General features: G+C 37.9%; 1 protein-coding gene and 1 pseudogene across 1 annotated transcript; both read right to left on the bottom strand.

Annotated features, from left to right (window-relative positions):
* Nucleotides 1-4,212: 4,212 nt before the first annotated feature.
* Nucleotides 4,213-7,051, bottom strand: LOC149832834 (peroxidase 64-like). Its single transcript, XM_090012608.1, has 4 exons — nucleotides 6,848-7,051; nucleotides 6,320-6,508; nucleotides 5,877-6,039; nucleotides 4,213-4,761 (listed from the first exon to the last, which is right to left on the bottom strand). Exons 1-4 carry the CDS (start codon nucleotides 7,049-7,051, stop codon nucleotides 4,367-4,369), a joined length of 951 nt encoding a protein of 316 aa, XP_089868734.1. The 3' UTR covers nucleotides 4,213-4,366.
* A 4,929-nt stretch (nucleotides 7,052-11,980) lies between these two features.
* On the bottom strand, nucleotides 11,981-12,559 carry LOC149832833 (auxin-responsive protein SAUR68 pseudogene; annotated as a pseudogene).
* Between the last annotated feature and the right edge of the window lie 234 nt (nucleotides 12,560-12,793).

The raw sequence follows: 12,793 nt of genomic DNA, 5'->3' as shown, positions 1-12,793 counted from the left end.
ATCCAAAATAAACTAGATCCAATTGGGTTTAGCCCAAATCCAAATATTTTTCATAGTTGATGCCATACTTGTGACAATCCATCACAAAAAGGTTTGGTTCGGGTGTACCAGATCCAAGATCTAGTCTGGTTTATAGTACTTAAACGATCTGCTTTGGAATAAGAGTGGATCTGGATCCAGAATTCAATCGAAAGATCTAGTTAAACTAAATTTGAACTATAGTTAATGTGAATTAGGTATGGTGTAAAGACAAAATAAATCAAGAAAAAAATATATGAACCCAAGGATGGTCGAAGAGTAAAAAGATAATTTTTCCTCGAAATACTCAATTAATAAATGAGGCATAACTTTTCACCCCGATGTCAGATTCAAGTGATTTTTAGATCCTTGGATTCTTCTCTTAGAGTATGATTCATTAACAAGAGATATGATGACAAACTCTTAAAGAACAGAGTCAAAGTTTGGCATTAAAGCTTAGGTATATTTTCCTAATTTTTCATAAAGACAAGACTTCAATTGATGATACACAATATTTGTCTATTTTAGATCAGAGCTTGCTAGAAGACTAAGGTAATTTTTTAGAATTAGAATTTAAACATTTGAGGTAAGTAAACATTTACAAAATTCTCTTTAGTTAAATAAAATACATTCTAATTAGTTTAGACATCCTTCAATGTGATTCCATGTGTTTTAAATATGCTAGTTTTATCTTATTTTGAATAGAACAACTATTTAGCATGCTTAAGAATCCATAACCTCGATGTTCAGTATGATGCTTAATTATGATGATACATGTTACATGTTTCTTGATTTATGACATAATTTAAATTATGAATGTATCCAATGTGGAGATAATCAAGACATTACTATATATAAAAGATTGATGTATGACTTTGAGAAATGAGTGTAGAGTTCCAGAGTTCTGGGATAGGATTTGTCTTAAGAATGTCACACGTATGCCTTGGGAGGGGCATTGTAAGTATCGTGACTTATTGAGTTGACTCTGTAGTGGAATGTTATCCTTAAATATATGACATGTGTATACGTATTAAAAGTCGTTAGTAGACATAGATTGATGATTGTATAAGATACTAACTTTAAGAAATGAAAGTTAAAAGAATAAGTTTCATAGGGTAGCCACACATAGCATGATAAGTAACTCTACTAGGTGAGGCATGGTCTAGGTATTATTTGTAATGTGTACCTCAATCGTACCTTGGGATTTGCTCAGAAGTTTCTAAGTGATCGTTAGGGGCTAAAACATTGCCCACTAGACACATGTAGAATGTTGCATGAACCACAAAACTTTGGATGCAAGTAAAGCTTCTTGATACCTTGGGGGCAGGTATAGCTCCTTGAGTACCTTAGGGGCAGGTATAGACTCTCAAGCTCTTAGGCTAGCTACTGATGAACACTTTGTGGCACTCGGTGAGCAGCTGCATCACTTGTGTTCATATTCTGGTCTGATTTGGACTATGTTGTTGTAAGTGGTTCATATGTCTAGCCAATGCCTTAGACTCTGAGTTGTCTACATAGGTTGCTACACCCAATAAATCTATTTTCGAAATAGCCGATTAGAGTAGAATGAGAATGTTTTCTTTGAGAATGATGATAGAGAACGGTAAAACGGGTAATATTTATAAACATGTTTCCGTGGTTAGCAAACTAAACTAAGATTAGGAGCTTAGAGCTCACTATAGTTGTAACAGTTATGTCTAATTTGTAAATATAAACTTAATAAGTTGTAGACTCTTGGTTACAATTGTAGGTTCAGGGATTGTTGCCAATAGAAAGAACTAATCGTGAACTTTGGACTCAGCTACTACCTGACTTCACAACATTTGAACTATTTTTTATTTTACATTCTGTATTTATTCTACTTATGTACTTGTAATACTTTTTGGATGGTAACAGTTATTGTCAATGGTGGTATTGACCTTCATTTATTATAAAAAAAAAACTTCTGGCATGGTTTTGAAGTTAATTTGGTAATTTTCCTTTGAGAACAAATGTCTAGGAGCCCAGGCTTAAGAGGCCCTGGTTTTGGTCGTTACAATTGAACAGGAAAAGGAATTGCCCGCCGAAGCACAACTCTCCCTCTCAAGCATCCCACCAGAATTTCATGCTCTCTTCGTTTGTAACTTGATTTTTTTTTTAAAGAACTGTAACTTGAATTCTCGAGCCTACAAAAAAGATCGAGAGTACTTGTAATAAGCTTTTCCACATTCCCAACCCTCTTCTCCACCTCGTGTCCTCCCTCCATTACTAAGGCCATCCTTGCAATTTGTATTTTGATCTGATAAGCCCAACAATCATGGAGTCTTCAGAACAAAAGACCCACCACCACTTGGTGAGTAAAGCCCCATTAAACCTCCTAAGGTTCCTTATCCCCAACCCCCAAATTCATGCAGTGTCGCAATAATCTCCCATCTAGCTAGTGACTTCATTTTATCACCTACCCATCTTTGGCAGATAAAGTTGTGTAATTTTAAACAAACTTTTATACACATGTTTAGGCTTTAGAGGTAGAATCATAATATGTAAGAACATACCAGACTAGAACAATGCATCCAGTGGACAGAGAGATGTCTGTATCACAACCCAATCAATCTAATGCTTTAGCAACAAAGACTAACAAACACGAAAAGAATCCTATGATGATCCTAACTGTCCAACTAATGCATCTTGACAGTTGGATTAGTCTACCTTACTGGTGATTATGTGATATTAGATTAATCCACACCGATGATGGAGGGCAAGGATTGACTTTGGATGTATCCCATCATCTCTCTCTCTCTTGCTTAGCAGGAAAGAGAGAGACAATTCTCGAACAGATGAAACGATGGTTGCCGTCAGAAAAGGAAACGGTTCCCTTGGAGGTCCGAGCTTAAGGCCGTGTTTGTGTGTGATAGATAGCCATTTTACACACTAGAGGTGGGTTTTCCACGAAAATGGTTCCTGGGGGAGGGGTTGGTCCGATTTAATTTTTGCAGCAATGAAATCCATCAAAAGGGGGTGCTGCGGCACCCATTCCATAACATCTTTATGAAAACGGGTGGTCATGTTAATCCAAGTGTTGTTTCTTAGTAAATCGACCATGCCGAACACATCTGTACGGTCAAATTTAAGTAACACATGGGAAAAACCCTTTGAAAGCCTGATAGGGTGCGTGTATATATATATATATATAGTATTGCGCTTGTTCTGGCACGTTTTTTCGTTTTGGCTCATTGGGGCCTTCAAAAAAGCATAGTTTTTGTGTTTTTTTTCTCACATATCTAACACCGTAGATGAGATCTATAAGTTTTGTTTAGTGGGAACCGGCTTTTGGATCACCGGAATCTGACCTGAATATAGGTTTTTTTGGTAATCCTAAATCAATGGTTATGAAGGCATCAATTTTTCTGGTTCATAAAAATACAAATTTTTTGTGGAAAAAACATGATCCAAGAGATGATTCTCACTAAATCAAGCATGATAAACACATCTAATGGTTCAGATCTTTCATCAAACACTTCAAGCTGTGGGGCCTAACATGGCAAAATGAGAAAAGCGGGCCTAATATGTTAAATTCTCTCACATATATATATATATATATATATATATATATATATATATATATATATATATATATATATATATATATAGTGAGTGGTAGCTGCCTAACCACTCTTTAAGCCTCTACCTGGCTTTGGAAGGATTTTTCTTATGCTTTCTAAAATCTGATCATCGAAATGTGATCTACATGCGTGATTTTATAGGAATCGACTCTTGGATCATCCGATTATGACACCTAATTAGTTTTTTATAAAATTTAAAAATCAATGGTTTACAATTTTCAAAAATATTCAATACTTAAAAATCATCTTTTTTATTGAAAAAACATGATGCAAGTTTCATTTCTTAGTGAATCAACAATGCCAAATACATCTGGGTCAGATTTGCAAAAAAAAAAAACTCAAAACCCTTATTCACTGGTAGGAGCCTGACAGTCAGGCTCAAAAGTGCTCAGTCAGCTACCACTTTTCCTATATATATATATATATATATATATATATATATATATATATATATATATATATATATATATATATATATATATATATATAGGCACACTTGACAATTTATAACTTGGAAAATTCATGCAAGCTTTATTTATCCTTGTTTTGTTTGTCAAAAGCACAAATAAGTTCACTTTGGATTACACCCTCTACCACAAATCCAGACAGCAAAATCTTCTACCCTCATTCACTCGCACAACATTGTGGATGATTCAAGAACCGATCGACCTCACACTATTAAACTTTGACACCACTCATCCAACAATCACAAGTAACAATTAATCAAATAAAATCGAATAATGGTTCTACCTCACAAACCTGCAGTCCAACCTCACCTCGCCATCCCCAGCCAGGCTGCTCATCTTGAGCATGGATTTCACAAAAGCCTTCTCAAAGTCCCCTTGTGAATTGGCAAACTTGCCCACAAGGCCTTTGGTTTTGCCGTTGGAGAGCAGGGCTTGGTCAGAAGAGAAGAGGCCCTTCCCCTCCAGCAGTTGCTTGTAGTACATGTTGTCGAACACTGAAGCAGTTGAGTCCATGGTTGACCCTGCACTCCTCACCTTGTTATGCTTGGGGCATGTCTTCTTCAGGCTCACAGCAAGGGTCGATGCCATGGTGGGATCCACATCATGGACCGAGTTGAACTTATGGATCCTCTTTTGGAATGATGAACAATGGGAGAACCCAAGTGTATGCCCACCTGCATTTACCCACAAGGGTGTGCTTTATCATGGTAACTTCTTTTTTTTTATTGTTTATTCTGGTAACATTTGGCAAATTTGTTCCCCCTATCCCTTATGTCATCCCTATCTTCATACCCCTTCTTGGGATCTCATCGATGCAAATTTTTTTGATCGAACCGGACTCCATAGATGTGATCTACATCCTTCATTTATTTAAGATCGTCATTTAAATTGCTGAAGTCAACTTGTGCTCAGGATTTTTTGGTGATTCAAAATTCAACGATGCAACATTTTGTGATTTAAAAAAATCATATTTTCAACAAAGAAATGTGATCCAAGGGTCTATCCTTATTAAATCGACCATGCTGAATCCATCTATGAGGTCAGGTCTCATCAAAACAACTTGCATCATAAGATTTAAGAGGGTATGAAGATGGGGGATGACATACGGGATGAGTGGAACCCGACACAACTTTTGGTGGTTGGTAAAAAAAACAAAAGAAAGAAAGAAAGATCTATGACTAGATTCAGAAACAGATGCACCTCTTAGTGGAATCAGCCCCATGGAGATCACCAAGATGCTTATCAAATAACATTCAATTATCAAGATGCTCATATATATGTACGTGGCGCATGAGCCAGGCTCGAGCAGAGCCTGGACTTGAAGACTTGGCTTGATGCAAAATATAGAGGGCTCGAGCCCAAGCCAAGCTTGAACAGCCTTTAACTTTGAGGGGGCAAGATTCGAAATCACCATCTCTTGGTAAATGAAAAACTTGGTGCCTGGGCTCGGCTCATTTTACCATTTCAGCCGAGCCCGTGCCATGCTTAAACAAGCCGAACCCCAGATCGGGCTGAGATTTGTAAAGGCATAGATGTGCATTCGTCTTAAGGTGAGTTCGATCTGACTACGTATGTATGGATGATGTTCAGCCTCTGAGGAGGCTTCATTTCAAATTAGTGTCCCAAGTCCCAACTAACTAACTTGGTCTCTTGAATCTATGAGGCTCTAGTGAACTTGGTTAGCCACATTTGTCAAGGCTGTTCAAACTCAAACTTTGGTACCATGTTCATAATCAGGGAGGTTAATAAGCGTGACTTATATTAATTATCTTTACTAAATTATTGTCACCTGAGAGTGCCACTAAATCATCAATTGAAAGGCCCCTGAGAGAGAAGCTCTGGTTCAGTTGAGAGAGGTTGAATGTAGGAACCGGTAATAATTTAGTTTCAGCGGCTTTGGAAATTCTTCCATCTTTCCTTCCTTTGGGCACCTCCCAAGTTGGTCCTCCAGACTAAAAGAGAAGCAAAAGATGAAACAAACATTATCAACTGTTGTTTCCCACTGAAATAACAAAAACCAAATATTATAACTTCATTAAAATCTATGGTAAATTAATGACACCGACATATTCCACTCCTACAATACAATGCAGCTCATGAATGGCAACTAGTAGAACAATCAATTTCCAACAATGACCTATGTACAACAAAGTCGAAACCAGATCTTTTCGTCGAATATTATGAACAAATTAAGTTCCAATTTGGTCTGATGAAATTCGTGTCACTACTTACAAGTAGCACTGCATCCCGAGCAGCAAGTGCAAGAATATCAGCACAAGAAACAACACCCGGACACTCGGCTTCCAGCTTCTTCTTAGCAGCATCAATAACATAGAACGCATGCAAAGAGATGTTGGGTGGCCCGTCTTTCTCAGCAGTGTTGGTCTTAGTAGAATTCAGCAACACAGATCCATCACAGCCCTGAAAGAGAACTCAAGTCAATCAGATAATCTAAACAAACACATTAAGAACTCAAGGCTCAAAACTTGGTACACTGGTCCAAGGGCTAGTCAAGTGAAATTTTGTGGATGGTTAGACCTATTTTTCCATGTTATCAGACTTCACTTTATGAAACAACCATGAATCTCTTTAGGCACTCAGGCTGATCGAGTTTAAAACCTCTAAATGTGATAGGAGTAACTTGACTCCATTGGCATTGCGGTAGATTTGAAAAGTTCGTGTAGCTGGAACAGTTTGGTCAATTTTTAAATGGGCGTAGCTCAAGTCTATTACAAATATAAGAGAGAGAGAGAGAGAGACCCTGATGAAACAGTCGTGGAAGTGCATCCGGAGGAGTGCAGCTGGAACAGTTTGGTCACGATTCATGGCCTTCTTGACAGTTTTTGCGACAATGGAATCAACCTTTGGGCATGATTTGTCATAGTAATCTGTGCTTAGTGAGCCAGCTACAGAAACAACAATGGACAATACCACAAGCAAATGAACAAGTACCACAGCCCCCATCTCTCTCTCTCTCTCTCTCTGAATGCTTAATGTCGACGTGAAGAGCTAAGACAGGGCCTCATGATATATATAGAAGGGGAAAGATTTGAGAAAAAAGTATTTGGAGGGAACAAATTTTGAGTTCTTTTGTTTCTTTCTCATTAAACTTACTTTCATGGAATTCCTTAATTTGTAGGGTAAAGGAACATGGAGCCTTTAACACTAAGAAATATAGTAAAGAACTTTCCTGGTATTTTGATCGTTTGAACGGATTGGTTAGTAGAGTGGTTCAATCATGTTGGAGGGATATTCATTTCGTAAAATGAACTAAATTAAGCAGCACTTCAAATTGTCTTGATTGGACTTCTCTATCTAATAGATATGCACTTGCGTGAGAGGGAGGTAAGCAAGATATAGTTTTATTGGGATAAGTCTTTGGTGCCGATGTGCATACAGTATCAATGTGTTCAATCTTACCTCATGCATTTTTAAGTGGATGGGACTATACAAATAGGCTTAGTTCCAAAGCATCGATTGCTTCCACTTGTGGCCCGACCGACCGACAAGGAACCCCTCTCCCCCCCCCCCCCCCCCCCCCGCCCTCTTCTTCTCTTCATGTATGTGGGCTGCCTGCCCTTTCCCGGATAGACGAACAGGAAGAAGGGAAAGAGGGAGGGGACAAAGGAGGACACAAATGATGCTTTAATCAAACAGTTTGGATGCAGAAGTCCTTTTTTTCAATTATATTTTGGTGCAATATGTACAAACTTTCTGCTGTGCACATCCACATCAAAGATGCAACCATTTTGTTGTGGACAGTTAAACATCCATCCATATTTATTGTATGCATATGCGTAAAATCAAAGTCAGTCCCAGTTTCTTAGAACCAAGTATTAATCCTAAATTATTATGGATCCAAAGTTGGCCGGGAGTTGTAGGGGTGGCCCCCTACCCGTAAGGTGGGGGTTCGTGTGACTGTTTTTCTCCTTTTATTTTTTTGTGTTTCTTTCTTCGATCTATCGGTAGGTCAAAGGGTCGTTTCCTAACAGGCAAAAGGCGGTTGAGATCGCCAACCAGGAGTGCCCATCCATCTCTAACCATCATTTGAAATAGGATGGGTTCCATCATACATTCAATCATAGCCATTCAATCAATGGCTAAATAGTTCTAGCTGGATGGCTACGATTGAATGTATGATGAAACCCATCCTATTTCAAATGATCGGATCCGTTTCCCTGCAAATGTAGTTTAAAAAAAAAATACTGCTTGATGTACGTCAAGTTGTATCTATAATGTTATGATGGATCTTACTATATCATTGGTTTTTGGTAATTTATGTTAGTTTCTTTGATGTAAACAGACGGCTTTGAACTGTATAAATCAGAGTTTAACGTCAATAATGATTATATATATATATGAGCTTACTCAAAATTTCACTTGGTGCACTCTTGATTAGCTTTCACGTAGGGATGTCAACGGTTTGAATCTAAGCATTACCAAATTCTATTTAATCGGATCTGACTTAATTGGATTTGGAGTCAGATGAAAAAAGATAAAACTGAATCCTGATCCAACTAGCTTAGAACCCGATATTTACACTTAATTAATGGGTCTCGGTTTTAGTTAGATTCGGATTTGGGTTTCAATGCAAAATACAATACCGAACCTAAATCCAATTTTTAATAGAATCCAGAATTCGCTACCGAATCCGGCTAATCGGATTTGGATTCGGGTCAGATGTCGGTTTACATTGAAACCTTTGACATCCCTACTTGGAAGGGCCCACACTTTAGCATTCCAACTTCTAGAATTTGCATAGCATGAACTGATCTTCCATAAGATTATTTTTTTTCTAACCATGAGAGCAACGAAAGCACACATGCAAGCTTTCATGGTAGAAAAATAGGAAAAAATTGCTCTCTAACTGGACGGCAAATTTGAAAAGCAAGTCTTGAATTTCTTTGTTGCCGCGGGCAACGTTGTTCAAGTTGTCTCCTCAAAATCTCCTTCACTGTTGCATTAATTACATTAATACAATACAATGAACTTTTATATACAACTGAACCAATACCCTCGACAAATGGGTTGGAGTATGCTAGGTCTAAAATCATTGTTGGGGAATGTGGACGATACCATATTCGACTAATTGGATATTGGCTAAACAGATTCTGATCAATTTTTTACATTTAAACTTATTCAGATATCCACCAAACTCGAATATTTATCACATTCGGTAGCAAAAAATCAACAGTACTCTCTTTGTAAAATGGTACCATCTTCGAAATGCCTTACACCAATTTGCCAAAATTCTCTCCACGTCCAAAATTTCAATTCTTGACTTTTTTAGGCCATTTTTATCTTTTGCATAGGTGAACCGCCTGATGTTTCCGTGATAGATGCGCATATTGTTCGAATGTCGCAACATCTCAATAAAAAAGTGATTTGCATGAACATTTCATAGACCTGATGAAATTCACATAAAAGAATTTGCGAACTTGGCTAATTAAGTTGAATCCCGGAAAAGAAGATTCACATATCAAATGTGTATCTTCTAAAGTTCGCAAGCCCTATGCGAACCTTCTAAAATTGAAAAAGTTCTAGCTCGACATATTCACTCTATACATATGTGGCAGTCATATCATTCACACAATCATCACGTGAACCTCCTTTAACTAAAAAAATGCTTAAAGTCAAGACGTACATTCACAAATATATGTTAGACCTTTGCAAATTTGTATTGTGAATGTCTCTAAACTTTGACTATTTTTATTTGAACTCTGCAAGTTTGTGTCACCTATTTGTGGATGTCACGATTTTTGCGCACATAATATGCAAACCTCCTTTAACTAAAATTGCATAAGTCTAGACGTACGTTTGTAAGTGTGTATTTTGATTTTCGTAAATATGTATTGTGAACGTCCTTATCTTCGCTTGTTATCTGATTCAAGTTCGGCTTGTTCGTGTCATTCATTTACGGTCATCCCCTACCTTCGCTCATATAGCATTTGAACCTCCTTTAACTAAAATCACATAAAGTCTAGATCCACAAAAATCAAACATTCACACAAGTCCTATATTCGCAAGATTTATATGTAAGACAACTGCTACTTCAAAACAAATATAATTAAAATATGAATGTAAATACATCTATAGACAAGGAACATGCTTTATGGCCAAGAGCATGGGTTTTCGATATAATTCATAAAAAAATACAGCAATAATAAGACGAAGTCAAGATTGTTGTGATCAAATAAGAAGCCTCAACTATATTCACTAAAAAAGAAATGTTTAGTAAGTAAAATTCTTGATGCAAAAAAGGTTGATGTGTTTGTATCTCCAATAATGTCTCTCGTCTAGGAAGCATATAACGAGGAGGATGTTAGTGAATAGTTAGCGGTTAAGAATCGTAAGGAGCTATTGACTTTGGATTCCTCAAAAATTGCTAACCTATAGGTTCCACTGAAGGAAGCAAGAGAAGTAACCAAGAATGGGGTCCGATTATTTATCTGTGTCAGACCTGTGAGATCCAAACAAGCATTCGGAGCTGGGTATGATTTGTGAAATTTCATACCTCACCTTGGTCCAACCTAAGTTCCAACTAAGATCTGCATTTTTTAATGTAAAATATATTAACAATTAGTGTTTGAGGGGTCTTCTCTGAGTCTGGTTTACGTTATGTTATAGGTCGCAGGTATGGTTTTGCATTAGGTTGGTTCTAGAACCCAGTACTCGCACCATAGAATCAATTCCGAGTTCAGATCAAAACCCACCAAACCATGTGCCAATTTCTGGAGATTGACTGACACTGTTATGAATGGTAAAGTTGCTCCAATTAAGCCAACGAATCAAGGTTTTGAATCCCATCAACTAGTTGTTGACTATCAAAAAAATATAATTAAAAGAAAAATTAAAGTCGTAATGGCAGCAACAGTAGCGACAATAGTAATAACGGTAAAGAAAATTGTTAGAATTTCCTAGGCAGCTAGGCTACAGTCTTTTGCTTAGATAAAATACTATACATATTTATTACCTTTAATTCAACGAATTAATTTGTAATAAATTTAATAGCTTCCTTCCTTTTGGTTCATAGATGTGTTTTACAAAATCACAAGTCTGCATGTGGTCTGCCACTGCTTTAATTATCATAGTTGGGGCACCTAAGGCTGGGTGGTCACCAGTAGGGATGCATAACGAGCCGAGCTAGCTCAGGCTCGACCCATTTAAGTTTGGTTTGGAGCTTGTTCGTGCCTTAAATGAGCTGAGCGACTAACTAATAAGGCTCAGATAAAATATATATATAGAGTATGTTTGCAAAATTAAAACAAGAAGTCATTATTTTGCATAACGGGTAGGGGATCGAATCCCACCTTTTCAAAACTCTTTACCTTTTTTAGAAAAACATTCAAGCTGGGCTCGGCTCAAGCTCAGAAGCGAGATGAGTCTCAGAACTTGAGCCAAGTCTCGGAACTTGATCCAAGCTTGGACATGGGCATTTTGAAATGAGCTGAGTTCAAATAGCCCAGGCTCGGCTAAAACCCGGCCCATGTGCATCCCTAGTCATGTGCTTAACCAGGAGTTACCTTGCAGGAAAGCAAGTCCATTATCAGCATATGAGTACTACTAATATTTCATAATAGTGTATAATTAAGAAGCATGGAAAGATTTTTAATTGACCTCTTGTGACAGCCAAACCTTCAGCTTGCTTCATAGTATATGATCCAGACCCATGTAAGGCTTGTTTTCAGTGTTTTTGATTACCCGAAGCTACGTTAGGGGGGCCTTGGGTTCTAAGCCCATGACAGTATGATTCATGTTTAAAAAAGGAAAATTAGTACTTTTGATATTTTTTCGGGTAAAAAAAGATACAAAAGATCCCAATTCAAAGCTTTCTTATGTACAAATTTGTATGTTACTATGAGCATGTTTTACTTAATTAGAACCCATTAAGGGTTATCTTTTGTCAGGGGTGTCCTTGAGGAGGAGGACCAGCACCTGCTGCTGCTGCTATTTTTTTTTCAGACAGAGAAGGTTGGGTTTAGGTAGACCCCTACCAGTTATAAAACTATACCATTGGGATTAGAACTTGCAACGTCTCAACACAAGGTGGCGTGCACTAACTGCTCCTGACAGACAAGCGGTGCCTCCGTTGGTATTGTTGCTGCTACTTAGAGACACTAACAATGCATCCTCGACCTCCCTAGTCGCATTCCCGCGCACAAGTGACACAACATAGTCGATGAGCGCGGCATCACAAGGGAATGTAAGTGCACCATCGATGCTGAAACCAAACTCTTCCTCTGCCATGTTCAACAATTCCAGGAAGACGGGGCGGTGGAGGTAAGCGAGGGGAACCATGAACCTTTTACCGTCGGCCGCATACACAACAAAATGGCCCTTGTCTGCAATTGCGGCCACTTTGCCACTAGTGTGGCTGTCTTCAACAACACCATCTGAGATCCTTTTCCTCCCTCTTGCAGCCATCTTCTGCCACTTCCTGACAATCTCTACTACCCTCTTTGCCTTGATCATTCTTTGCAAGATGAGTTGTAGGAGACTATATGAATATAGAGGTGACTTGAGAGTCTTTCTTATACTTGATAATTTTGGGTGTCCTCTATATAGAAGATGATAGATTGGCATATCTTCGTAGTCTTGGGTGGATGGGATCTGAGATGCACGTAATGTGGGGCCTATAGGACGTAAGCAAGGAAGATGGGTGTGCTGGTAGTTCTCATAACATTGAAATAGAGCTCTGCCCTTTTT

The sequence above is a fragment of the Nuphar pumila genome, chromosome 7 (genome assembly GCF_984573655.1).
Source record: "Nuphar pumila chromosome 7, dmNupPumi1.hap1.1, whole genome shotgun sequence".
NCBI classification, from domain to species: Eukaryota; Viridiplantae; Streptophyta; class Magnoliopsida; order Nymphaeales; family Nymphaeaceae; genus Nuphar; species Nuphar pumila.
The sequence above is the reverse complement of the archived record's forward strand: the minus strand, read 5'-3'. Positions and strand labels throughout refer to the sequence as shown.